Source organism: Chenopodium quinoa, unplaced genomic scaffold (genome assembly GCF_001683475.1).
Source record: "Chenopodium quinoa cultivar QQ74 unplaced genomic scaffold, ASM168347v1, whole genome shotgun sequence".
Lineage (NCBI taxonomy): Eukaryota > Viridiplantae > Streptophyta > Magnoliopsida > Caryophyllales > Amaranthaceae > Chenopodium > Chenopodium quinoa.
The window spans coordinates 2249878-2263655 of NW_018743199.1; the positions used below are offsets into that span (position 1 = coordinate 2249878).

The window sequence follows — 13778 nt, forward strand, 5'->3', positions numbered from 1 at the left end:
TTTTGGTGTATGACAATATACAAGTATATATTGTTTTACAACTTGTTCACTCGTCACATGAGAATTTTGTTATCTTTTATTTGCTTGTTTACTTCCTTATCGCATGTTAGACTATCACTATTCACCACATATAATGAGATTTATCATGTATGTTTAGGATAAGTAAAAAAGGATCAATGTTCACCTAAATTATAAGATAACAAAAGGTTAAAAATAGATGTAAAAGGGCAACACCATGAATTTAAAGATTAGGTTGGAAAACTAAGACAATAGAGGATTAAACATAGATGTAAAAGGATAACATGAATTTAAAGATTAGGATGGAAAAATATGGAGGCCCAACGGCCAGCTAGCGCATGCACATCCATAAGTGGATGAGTTGAACAAATTCAAACCAAAACGTTTTGGTCCAAAATCGAACACAACTTAAGTTAATCTTTTTCCCATAATAAACCAAAATTAACTTGACTCAAAATTACAAACTCTTCAATAATTGATCTAAAACTAACTTGACTAAAAATTTAAAACTCCTCGCTCGTACATGATTAGAATTGAATAGAGAGAAATAAAATCAAATATTTTCATTCCGAATATAACACGATCCAAATGAATTCACTCGAATCACTCTAGTCTATGACCACTCTATGTACGACTCATATTTGGCCGTTGAATTGTAATGATAAGCTAAAAGTAACCTCATCACTCAACTCATTACTCCACCCAATGGCTAGTTGACTACTTCACTTGATGATAGTGAATCATTGACTAAATTTATCAAATTGGTCCAATTCCAATCGAGATACAACAACAAGTCATCAAATAAAGTGGGATTCCAATTGAGGAGAAAAATTTAAAAAACCCTTCAATTTATAAATTTTGAGAAGATACTACTCCATGTTAGAATTGACTCCTTTTATCATCCATAATTCCAAAATCCAACAGTGTTTCAATCAAAAAACAGGAATCCCAAATCTCAAATGAAATCATACTCGAATATAATGCATACCATGTGTTCGACTAAATGCCTCAATGAAGGTCCCACTTTCCACCACCCTCTTCACCATCATTCTCCACCTTCACCATTTCCCTCCACCTTTTCTTCACAATAAATTAATCAAATTTTCCACCCCCTTTTTTTCATTTCAATCAAATTTTTGATTTTTAAATTTCCCATTTTCAAAAAGAAAAAATAAAAAACACCCAAGATTTGATTTTTATTTATTTGGGGTGTTCCCTTTCAGGGAGGCAACAGTATGCCAACTCCGGTGAACACAGCAAAGCAATGTCTTAATACTGAAGCTTCCCACGCGCTTGATAAGGCAGTGTTAGTTACGCGCCGCCGTGGGCATGCTCAAACGACGTCGCTTCATGCTGTTTACGCCTTTCTTTCTCTATCACCTTCCCAACTCCGGGAAGCCTGTGTAAGAGCAAAAAACGCTGCGTTTTACCCTAAAGTTCAGTTGAAAGCTTTGGACTTTTGCCTTTCTGTGTCATTAGATAGGTTACCCATCTCACAACCTAGTGTTGATGAACCCAAAATTTCAAATTCTTTGATGGCTGCAATCAAACGATCACAAGCTAATCAGAGGAGACACCCTGATAGCTTAATGACCGTTAAAAATCATCAAGAACAGTTAGGGAGTTGTTCATCTGGGGTTGTTAAAGTGGAGTTGCCACACTTGATTATATCAATTCTTGATGATCCAATTGTTAGTAGGGTGTTTAGTGATGCAGGGTTTTGTAGTTTTGATGTAAAGTTGGCTCTTTTGAGGCCATTACAGGGTTATTTTAGGTACCCGCCAAGTGTTTTTGGTGGGTTTTCGGAGCCGGGTAGTTGTCGATTTCGGTTTCCGTTTTCGGGTTTTGGGGATGAAGAGGGTGATTATAGGAGAATTGGGGAGGTTCTTGTAAGGCATAAGGGTAGAAATCCATTGCTTGTTGGGGTTTGTGCAAATGATGTTCTTAAGGGTTTTGTAGAGGTTTTAGAGAAAAGAAGGGAGAGTGGTTATTTGCCTTTAGAGATACATGGGATCAAAGTGGTTTCAATTGAGAAAGATGTGTCGAAAATTGTGACCGAGAGTTGGAGTTATGAGGCTGTGAATTTGAGATTTAGGGAAATGGATTTGATGGTGCAACAATGCTTGGGGCCTGGGTTGATGGTTAGTTTTGGTAATGTCAAGTGTTTTCTTGGAGGTAATAATGAATATGTGAAGGATGTGATAAATAGTGTTGTTAAAAGATTGACTAAGCTATTAGAGGTTCATGATACCAAAATATGGCTAATTGGTTCTGCTGCAAATGATCAGATGTGTATGGAGTTCTTACGTAGATTTCCATCTATAGACAAGGACTGGGATTTGCAGCCTCTACCGATCACATCGGTCAGGCCTCCGGTGGGAGAATCATGCTTTAAGTCGAGGTGACTTACTACTCTGATCTTAGTATTTATACGGATTATAAATTATGGTACTTAGTATGACTGCTGCTAGTTTCAGGATTTATAAAACCTTCAGCTTTTGTTTCATTATTTAGAATAGAATGATGCATGCTCTAGGCTTACAGTGTATTTGATAACCTAACTTCTAAAGCAGTGAGAATTAAAACTTGTGATCATAGGTTATTTCTTGCATAAAATTAAGTTTGATCATTTTTTCTTCCAATGTTCTTGAGTAGGAACTTGTGCTATGTTTTTTACATCTATAGGATTTCTATGAGGACTATGACCTTGTATATACTCCGTTTGTATGTTATGTTTATCCTCTTACCTGGCATTGGATTTTGGACTATGTGAACAAAACAATGCATAGTTTCTTGAGGTTCTGTTTTATTATCAATATTGGTTGTTGCCTAAGTCAGTTTGCACACAAAAATTGTCATGATAGTTCAGTGAAGAGTTTGATCCATGCATAGTTTCTAACATTTCCTTGAAAAAAAAAATTAAATTATGTGATTTGCATGGCTTCTTTAGGATGTTTATACACCTACGGCTCCAAATCTACTGAAGCTCATAGATTTACTTTGCAAGCTTACATGTTAGTTCTTCTAGCTTTTGCACGTGGGCAGTCAATCTCTCTTGATGGTTAAAAGTTACAGCGATGAGCATATAATTTGCAGTTAAATTGTAGCATTTGAAACAAAACATTTTCCATGGCTTCATGGTGCTTGTGGTTTTCGAGGAACTAAAATTGATATATGTAGTGATGTTTCCTCAGTCTAGTTCTGAACCCTTAAAGAAAAATCTAACCCTTAGACAATTCAGGGACTTCAGGACCAGTAGCATGCATTTCTGCATGTTTATACTACACTTACCTTAATTGTGATGGGGTGTTGTGATGGTAAATTTCATTCATGAGAAATTTAATTGCTAGAGAGCATCAGAGCAAGTGAAGTGTAGCAGCTCTATGCCTCTATGCTAAAGTAACGTTGGAGTAACACGATAGCTATGCAAATTAATGTTGAATGCCCAGATTGTTGGTCTCAGGATCTATTTGACAGACAAGGAGACAAACCATACATTTTTTTTTTGGCAAAGACAAACCACACATTATTGTAAAAGAATCTGGTGAATTGTGATTTAATCTGCCAGACATGGGTTACCTCCTTTGCTTCTCATAGATTTTTTTGTTTTGAATTCATTCATTCTAAACTAGAGTCTTTTGACAAGATTTTAACTGTATACTTTGTTGTTGATTAACTTTTCAAGGTTCTGCTTTGGATTCGGTTCATTTTCTACTCAAATAGCCTGTGTGTTGATTAGCATTGTTCAGTCCCATAGACATCTGTGTTTGAACTTTCTGTAATGCCAGCTACTTTTGAATTTGCTTTCTGCTCTGACATCTTAACTTCAGTTTCTCATAGTCGCATGTCCATATCATGTTTAACAGCTTGATGGGATCATTTGTTCCCCTTGGTGGGTTTTTTTCATCTCCTGAAGTCAAAGGTCCATTCGGCAGCTCATATCAATGTGTCACTCCCTGTAGCATGAGCAATGAAAAAATCGTGGAAGAAATTTCAAGTAGAGGATGCATGACTTTAATGGCTGATAAATGTGGATCAAATGATACACTTGATAACATAAAGGTATGCATTATATTTCTAATCTTTGTTTTAAATTTTCACAAGAGATTCAAACCAAGATTTTCTCTTGTATGGGTCAAAAACAAGGAATATAGGAAAAGAGTCATATTCATGATGAAGCCTCCAACTTTTTAACAAGAATAACAACCTGTAATTGGGTGTACCATTGTATCTGATTCTTGCCTTTATTTGTGCCCATCATACAGTACTAAGCATATTGACCTATTAGTATTCCAAGCATACTAAATATGCTCTTAGGTGCAGTGATAAGTTGAACCAAAAGTGATTATTCCGTATAGTCATTCACAAAAATCTTCTTCCTCCATCTCCGATGATCAAATGCCTCATTCTCATGCAAATCCATATACTTAATACCCTTCCTAACTCCTTCCTTGAAAAAAAAAAAGAAAAAGAAAAAGAAAAAGATGGGAATTGGAATAATCTCAAGAGGGACAAGCATCCACTGGATGTGTTTTTAGACATATGTAAATGTATCCTATCCTTAAGGTACAGTGGAAAATTTAAAATTTAGTGAAAAGTTAAACAAAAGTTATGGTAAAGAGACTAGATTACCATTTCAAGAGGCATTGCTGCTTTGTAACCTCATAATAGAAGGATTTAATTTTGTGAAATCGGTAAAAACCTGGTACTTAAAGGGGAATCACTATGCCCCTGTACTACTTGACGCGGACCTGACAATCCTGACCCAACCTGATTGACCCGACCCGTAACCCGAAAATGATCCTGACTCGAACTAACCCGACCCGACCCAAACCCGGTCCGAAATAGAGTTGACCCGATAACCCGGGGTGACCCGACCCGAAATTGACCCGAAACCCGAAGTGACCCGACCCGATTGTAACCCAAATTGATTGACCCGAATCGACTTGACCCGAATTGACCCGAATCCTAAGTGAATAGGGTGAAATAGTGAATTACTTAGTTTAGGGCTTCTTTATTTCCTACGTAATAGGTACTCATGATTTTTTTTTTAACGATTTTACTTTATTTTTCCAACTATTTTTTTTAAGTGAATTTATTTTGGTGACCCGACACAAACTTGACCCGAATAGACCCGACCCGAATTTGACCTAACCCGAAAATTGATCTTAAAAATTGACCCGACCCGAATTGACACGACTTGAACTTGACCTGACCCGAACTTGACCCAACCTGAACTTGACCCAAAGTGCTGACTCGATTTTGACCCGAAACCCGAATCAACCCGACCCGAACATTTGCTGACCCGACCTGAATTGACCCGACCCGAACCCGACCTGAATGACCTGTTTGCCAGCCTGCTTGAGCCAAGTAAATTAGGTTGCTACTTGCTACCTACATAGGAAATCTTGGGTAATTTTGTTCTTACCTTTATTTAACTAGAACTGAATGTTTCTGCACACTCTGCAGGACAAAAAATCCAGCATTCTTACAGCAGCACAGGTTTAGTATATTAGTGTAGAACTTCTGTGTACTCAGAAGAAGCAGGAAATATAACTTGTTATTATTGCAACTTTTCTGGATACAATGATGAAGTGATCTAATCTAGCTAACTAAGCTAAGTATAGAACGTCAAGCTACCTACAGAATTCTGATTTCAAAATACTCGTACATCATAATATCTTTATTAGGTTGACTGCTGACATGCTGGAACCTCTTAGGGTAATGGATTCTCCAATACAATAAAAACTATTTATTCTAAATACTCTCTTCAACTCCCTCCATCTCTAAATGATGTGTCTGTAAATGGTGTCCCAAATTGTGTCTCTTTTTAAAAATAAGTATCACATAATTCTATCATATTCCACACAACTTTTTTACCTTTCCCTTGTAAAATTCTGCTACACATCCATAAATTTCCGTGCTATTAATGGCTTTTAACATTTCCCATGTAATACACATTTTTCCAAAATATCATTACTTACTTTTTGTCTTTCGCATATAATATTCTTCTACTTTCAAGAATATTTATGTACTCCATTCTTCTTAATTACCGTGAAATGTGAGAAATGAGCAGTTGAGCACAACATCTAGGGACGGAGTGAGTAGTTCGCAAGTATGAAATAGGGTGGTAGTTCTCTAAAAGATTATCTTGGATACTTTACCACTTCAAATAGAATTAAAGATTTAGAGTGCATCTTTTATGTTATTTTTTGTAATCTAGTTCGGATACAATTAGCAAAATTGAATAATTTTTCTCTCAATAAACTGAAATTTTACAATTCAGCATAATTATAACTTAGTATAAAATAAAAATATAGAGCAAGAATGCAAGATATAGTACTCCATAGTCCATACAATGAACAGACAAACTAACAAATTTATAAGGGTCCTATTTCTAGTTCAGGCTTCTTGCTTTAGGTTTACTATACGGTTATTGGTCTTATTGCTACAGAGTATATATTACAGAATGAATATGGTACTCATGTAGTATGAATCTGATTAATATTGTGCATTTGTGACGTACTTCCTGTACATTTTTTATTAGAAAAACCAAAGGTTCTTGTTGCTCATTTAAGTCATGTTTGAATACATGCTCGTGTTGTATTTTTTTTTGTTTTGAGTTAACCATATTTTATCTCTTCAGTGCAGGCTAAAGGTGGGAAAGTGCTGTTAAGTGCTCCAGTAGCAGTTTTGCAGAAAAAGCATTGCAATTTATGTCAATGTCAGAACCATACTCAACCATCATCCAAGCCAGAAGTTTGTCAAGAATCTTCTCAACTTCCAACTGATGTAGGCTTCCATAGTCCTGACGAAAAGGTCATAAAAGTTGACAATGAGAGCAGTTGCACTACCAGCGGGTCTTGCAAGGAATGTGATTATGGACAGATCAATTCATGCACCTCCATGGATGTACAGAAACATTCGTTGTCTTCATCAAGCAAGTCAGTTCTTTTAAGGTCACTAAAGAGTGGTATTTTCCCTACTAAACTATCAGAAAGTCCTCCAAGAACAGGGCATCCTGTTGATGTTGGCTCTTCTCCTTACAGTTTCTGCATATCAGGTGTGGATGATGGTCAAACATCTCCCTCATCTGTTGTTTCGGTAGCCACAGATTTGGGGTTGGGATTGTTTCCTCAAGCTTCGAAGCAACAAAAGAAAGCAGATGAGCGGCCTGAGAATAATTCTAAGGCACTTTTTAAAACTCTTTTTGAAAGGGTTGGTCGGCAATGTGAAGCTCTCAGAATGATCAGCCAGATAGTCTCTCATTCCTGGACAGTTAGTGGAAGCCACCAAAAATCTGGTATCAGAGGAGATATTTGGCTAAACTTTAGTGGACCTGACATTTTTGCCAAGAGAAAAACTGCTGTGGCCCTTGCTGAGATTTTATATGGAAGCAAGAAGAGCTTCATCCATGTAGATTTAAGCTCTAGAGATATGATATTCTGCCAAGGGTCTGAGGCAAGGTCTCGAGGCAAGACTATAGTTGATTACATTGCTGAGGAGTTGCGGAAGACACCATCCTGTGTTGTTCTCTTTGAAAATGTCCACTCTGCGGACCCAGTACTTCAATGCAGCTTGTTGCAGGCCATGAAAGATGGTAAATTTTCAGACTCATACGGGAGGGAAGTTGCTACTAACAATAGAATCTTCGTTTTAACTTCGATTTCTAAAGAGAAAAGCTCCACACTCCCTTTGAGGGGGAAGCCGTCAAACTTTCCGGAGGAGAGAATTGGAAGGGCAAAAGGCTGGCCACTTCAAATTGTAGTTAAAGGTATTTCACATGAAACAGGAGATAAGTTGGCCTGTGAAACCTTCTTAAACAAGAGGAAGCTCAATGGAACAGATGTAAAAACTGACCAATTTATTTGTATGGAAGTCAAACGTAGGGGTGAAAGTTCGGTTTTCGGTTTGGTTTTTTGCCCAAACCGAAACCAAACCACCAAATTTCGGTTTCTTGATTTTGCAAACCACACCGCACCACTTTAGCTTTGAAACCGAACCAAACCAAACCACCTAAATTTCGGTTTTCCTAAAAAAAACCAAACCGCACCGAATTTTCCTCTCAAGCATCCTAAACATCACATTTTGCAAAAAAACCGAACCAAACCACACCAATTAAAATTGAACCAAACCAAACCATACAAACATCCCACCTAAAACCCACCTACCACCCACCCTAACCTACCAAAAAACACCGAAACTACCACCACTAACCACCCACAACAATGCCCACTAACCACCACTAACCACCCATAGAAACTATCACCACTACCACCCACAACAACCACCAAAAACCACCTTATCACCACCCCTAACCCAGATCCGCACCCACCACAACCCACAACCCACCTTATTTCACCACCCTTCATCCTTTCCACCCAAACACTAACCCTAGATCGACCCACAACTACCTATCACCACCGCAATTCAATCTACACGGCTACGCCACCATAAAAATAAAGTAGGAAAAAAAATTCAAATCAAATTAAAATTAAGAAAAAGAGGACATACCTCACATTCCACCGAAAAACCTCGAATTTGGGTTTTAAAGGTCAAGTTCGACCATGAAAACACTAGATCTAGTGTTTTCATGGATGAATTTGACATGAAAAACCTTAGCTACTCAGTTGATGGCTTAATAACGTTGTAAATAAACTTATTCGCTGTGGGCTGGTGGGGAAAAGAGGAGAACAGAGTGATGGAGAAGAGATCAAAGAGGAGAAAGAAAGGACGGAGTTGAGAAGAGGAAAGGAGGGAGAGGAAGAACTAAGATTCTGAGAAGAGAAGAGAGGAGAGAAAGGGCGGAGAGGTGAGATCAGGAGAAGAAGAGGAAAGGAGAGGTGAGAGACTGAGAGTCAGATGAGGAAGTGAGGGATTAGGGTTTTTTTTTTTCCTTTATATACTTAGGGTAAAAGTGTTGGGCTAGGGGGCTTTTGGGCCTGAAATTTCGGTTCTGTTCGGTTTTGTTCGGTTTTTCGGTTTTTCAATTTCTAAAACCGAAACCAAACCGAAAACCGAAATATTTTTTTTTTCAAAACCAAACCGAACCACTTTCGAAAAAAAACCGAACCATATTTCTTATTCGGTTCGGTTTTCGGTTTGGTTCGGTTTTAACCCAAATTTGTTTCACCCCTAGGACTCAAACGACCTCACAGGAGATCTATTATGTCCCTTGACTTGAACCTTCCAGCTGAAACTAGTGAAGTTAATGACACCAACATTGAAGAAAACGATGCTGCAGGGTGTTTGTCTGAAAGATCTGATTCTTGGTTGGAGGATTTCTCAGGCCAGTTAAGTAAGATTTTGGTCAAATTAGAATTTAACCCTTTTGATTATGATACATTGGCTACAAAAATATCTAAAATGATTCATGCAAGCTTCAATGAAGTAATCAAGTCGAAGTGCTTGCTGGAGATTGAGCCTAAAGTCATGGATCAGATAATCGCAGCTGCCTGCTTATGTGACAGTGATAAAGAGGTTGAGGATTGGATTGGCCGGGTTCTTAGCAAAGGGTTTGTTGAAGCTCAAAGTAGATATCAACCGACTGGTCATTCTATTGTTATGATTGCTGCCTGTGAGGTGCTGTATGTAGAACAGCAGGTACAAGAAGCTTGCCTTCCCTCGAAAATAATTTTGACTTGAAACAACTTTAGGAATACTGGTACCGTTATGCTAAAATAGTACGTAGTATAATGTATAGATTGTAGACTTGTAGTTCTTAGTATATATCTTGTATAATACCTTAGTATATAACTATATGTTCGTATAGCTTTGTGTTTTCACACGCTATACTAATGCATTTTATATGTAATATATGAAGTACGAAGTATAATATAGTACAGTATGTAGTAACAAGTTTAGTTATGCACTAAGCTGTATATCTTTTTTCAATGGACTGTTGTATTATACGTAGGTTTCTATAATACGCATAGATAAAACATTGATCTTTTACATGCTGATATTAGGCCCAATGTTGAATTGAAACTTGAGAAGTTGTGAATCTGTATATATGCTTTCTTGGGTTTCCTCATGCATCTTACTAGTCTAAACCCTATCTATAGTAGTTTTGAAATACTAAGTACTTTTTTTTTATTTTATTTTATTTTATTTTTTAGTTTTTAATTATGGATATGCGGCATATGCCTCGATTAACATATATAGTATGTCATATTATACATCTTGGTATACCTTTTACATGGTAGTCTGTCACACCGAGCAAATGTTGATAGATACTTGAATTAAAATGTGGACATGACTAAAGCATGACCCAACTCAAACTCGACTCGCATAGGTTATGGAATTAATCCGAATTGACCAGACCCACAGATACCGAACCAAACCCGACCCGTTTAACCGAGTTGACTGCCTTACTCGAAACCTCCAAAATATCTCAAAAAGCGTGGATATTAGTCTTCAATTTTGGAATTTTTTGAATTTTTTTCACCCAGATATAAAAATTGCCGAAATGTTTACCACGGTCCCTAATACCCTCCGGGAGTCCAATTGGGTGGGTGGAACCATCCAATTTGCTTTTAAACGACCAATTTACCGGTTTACAACTTGCACCGATTTCAATAATTCAAGCCTACCACGAACATTTATGACAATAAATAATGATCATATATGACTCCAAACGACATTATATATGAATCCAAAATTTCTCAAAAAGCGTAGATATAGCCTTCAATTTATGAATTTTTTGACTTTTTTTGGCCCGAAAATAAAAATTGCCGAAATGTTTACCATGGTCTCTAATACCCTTCGGGAGTCCAATTGGGTGGGTGGAACCATCCAATTTGCCTTTAAACGGCCAATTCACCGGTTTACAACTTTCACCGATTTCATTAACTCAAATCTACCACAAACATTTATGACAACATATAATGATCATATATAGTTCCAAACGGCATTATATGACCCCGAGATGTATCCCCTATAATCTTAAGGCTTTTCGATACTGGGCTCCGAAACCTCCAAAATTTCACAAAAAGCGTGGATTTTAACCTTTATTTTTGGAATTTTTAGATTTTTTTCACCCGGAAATAATAATTGCCAAAATGTTTACCATCATGGTCCCTAATACCCTTCGGGAGTCTAATTGGGTTGGTAGAACCATCCAATTTGCCTTTAACGGTCTATTTACCGGTTTATAACTTGCATCGATTTCATTAAATCAAGCCTACCACGAACATTTATAACAACATATAATGATCATATATGGTTCCAAACGTCAATATATGATCCCCTAGATGTATTCCCTAAAATCTCAAAGCTTTTCGACACCGTGCCTCGAAACCTCCAAAATTTCTCAAAAAGTGTGGATATAAGCCTTCAAATTTGGAATTTTTTGACTTTTTTTCGTCCGGAAATAAAAATTGCCGAAATTTTTACAATGGTCCGTAGTACCCTCCGGTAGTCCAATTGGGTGGGTTGAACTATCCAATTTACCTTTAAATGACCAATTTACCGGTTTACAACTTGCACCGATTTCATTAAATCAAGCCTACCACGAACATTTATGACAACATATAATGATCATAAATGGCTCCAAATGGAATTATATGACCCCGAGATGTATCCCCTAGAATTTCAAGTCTTTTCGACACCGCGCCCCGAATCCTCCAAATTTTCTCAAAAAGCGTGGATATATTAACCTTCAATTTTGTAATTTTTACTTTTTTTGCCCAGAAATAAAAATTGCCGAAATGTTTATCATGATCCCTAATACCGTCTGGGAGTCCCATTTGGTGGGTGAACCATCCAATTTGCCTTTAAACGACCAATTTACCGGTTTACAACTTGTACTGATTTCATTAACTCAAGTCTACCACGAAAATTTATGACAACAAATAATGATCATATATGGTTCCAAACGACATTATATGACCCTGAGATATATCCCTTAGAATTTCAAGACTTTTCGACACCGAACCCCGAAACCTCCAAATTTTCTCAAAAAACGTGGATATTAGTCTTCAATTTTGGAATTTTTTTGACTTTTTTTCGCCCGAAAATAAAAATTGTCGAAATGTTTGCCATGGTCCCTAATACCCTGCGGGAGTCCAATTGGGTTGGTGGAACCATCCAATTTGCCTAAATGGCCAATATACCGGTTTACAACTTGCACGGATTTCATTAACTCAGGCATACTACGAACATTTATGACAACATAGATCAAATATGGTTCCAAACGGTATTATATGACCCCAAGATATATCCCCTAAAATATCAAGACTTTTCTACACTGGGCCTCGAAACTTCTAAATTTTTTAAATAAACGTGGATATTAGCCTTTAATTTTGGAATTTTTTGACTTTTTTTTCGCCGGGAAATAAATTTTTTTGAAATGTTTACCATGGTCCCTAATACATTCCGAGAGTCCAATTGGGTGTGTGGAACCATACAATTTGCTGTTAAACGACCAATTTACCGGTTTACTACTTGCACCGATTTCATTAATTCAAGCCTACCACAAACATTTATGACAACAAATAATGATCATATATGGTTCCAAACAGCATTATATGACCCCGAAATGTATTTCATATAATTTCAAGACTTTTCGAAACTAAGCTCGAAACCTCCAAATTTTCTCAAAAAGCATGGATATTAGTATTTAATTTTGGAATTTTTTGACTTTTTTTCTCCGGAAATAAAAATTTCCGAAATGTTTACCATGGTCCTTAATACCCTACGAGAGTCCAATTGGATGTGTGGAACCCTCCGATTTGCTGTTAAATGACCAATTTACCGGTTTACAACTTGCACCGATTTACAAGTATACAACGACCAATTTAATTAACTTGCACTGAACCCGACTTGAACCGAAATTGACCCTAACCCGTATTTGTAATCCCTCGTATTTTAAAAATATTTTATAAATGAAATTTTATTTTATTTATAATCTTTATTTGTTATTTTCCGAAATTTAATTTTAAAAGTTTCAAATTATTAATCTGGGTCGAAAATTATTTGAACAAATTTTTTATGCACCTTTATTCTACAATTTATGTCCAATCAAACAAGCCTAACCCATTTGTTTACTTAATTGACCCATTATTTTTATGAGGCCCAATCTTCCTTTTTACCCTACAATAATTCTCTCCTATAAATACCCCATGAATCTCCAAAAATTTCCTACACAAAAAGGTTAGTCTTATTTTCATCCTCCTTTGTTTCATTATTTTGCTTAATGTTAATTTAATTGTTTCGGGTTTTGATTTTAGTATAAATATTATATTTTTAGTATCAAATTATATTTTGATGGTTTCAATATTTCAGATTATATTTATGTTATAAATTTTTACATTTTATGAATTATAAACCTAGGGTTTCAATTTATTGAAAATCATGATTTTAGGGTTTTTATGAACAATTGATTTAGGGCTTTTATAGTAATGATATTTTGAAATTTTGGTGATTATAACTAGTGATTAGTATAACTTAATTCCAGATTATTTTGAACACTTAAATTCGTGTTTTAATTTTTAGATTTCCGTTCGTTAATATTAATCCCGTTTTAATTCCGATCAGGTTCTGAACTCATCCGATTTTGATGAAAAAGTAGTGTTTTTCATGTGAAAACAACGTTTTAAGAAAGAATCACTACCTTTGGTAGTGTGTACCACCCTCTCGTGGCCAAATTCAGCCTATAAATATGATTTTCGGGCAGTTTTTTATTTTAACGAAGTTTTTTATACTTAAATATTATCCTTGAGTTTGATTGATAAAATTAATTATGTTTAAAGTTAATTAAG

The 13778-nt window shown here is 36.2% G+C and overlaps 1 protein-coding gene across 1 annotated transcript; it reads left to right on the forward strand.

Moving 5' to 3' along the window:
• Positions 1-801: 801 nt before the first annotated feature.
• LOC110733448 (protein SMAX1-LIKE 8-like) lies at positions 802-10029 on the forward strand. The gene is made up of 4 exons (XM_021913501.1): positions 802-2419; positions 3885-4080; positions 6670-7897; positions 9161-10029. The coding sequence occupies exons 1-4, from the start codon at positions 1254-1256 to the stop codon at positions 9661-9663; spliced, it is 3093 nt and encodes a 1030-aa protein (XP_021769193.1). The 5' UTR covers positions 802-1253; the 3' UTR covers positions 9664-10029.
• The last annotated feature ends 3749 nt before the right edge of the window (positions 10030-13778 follow it).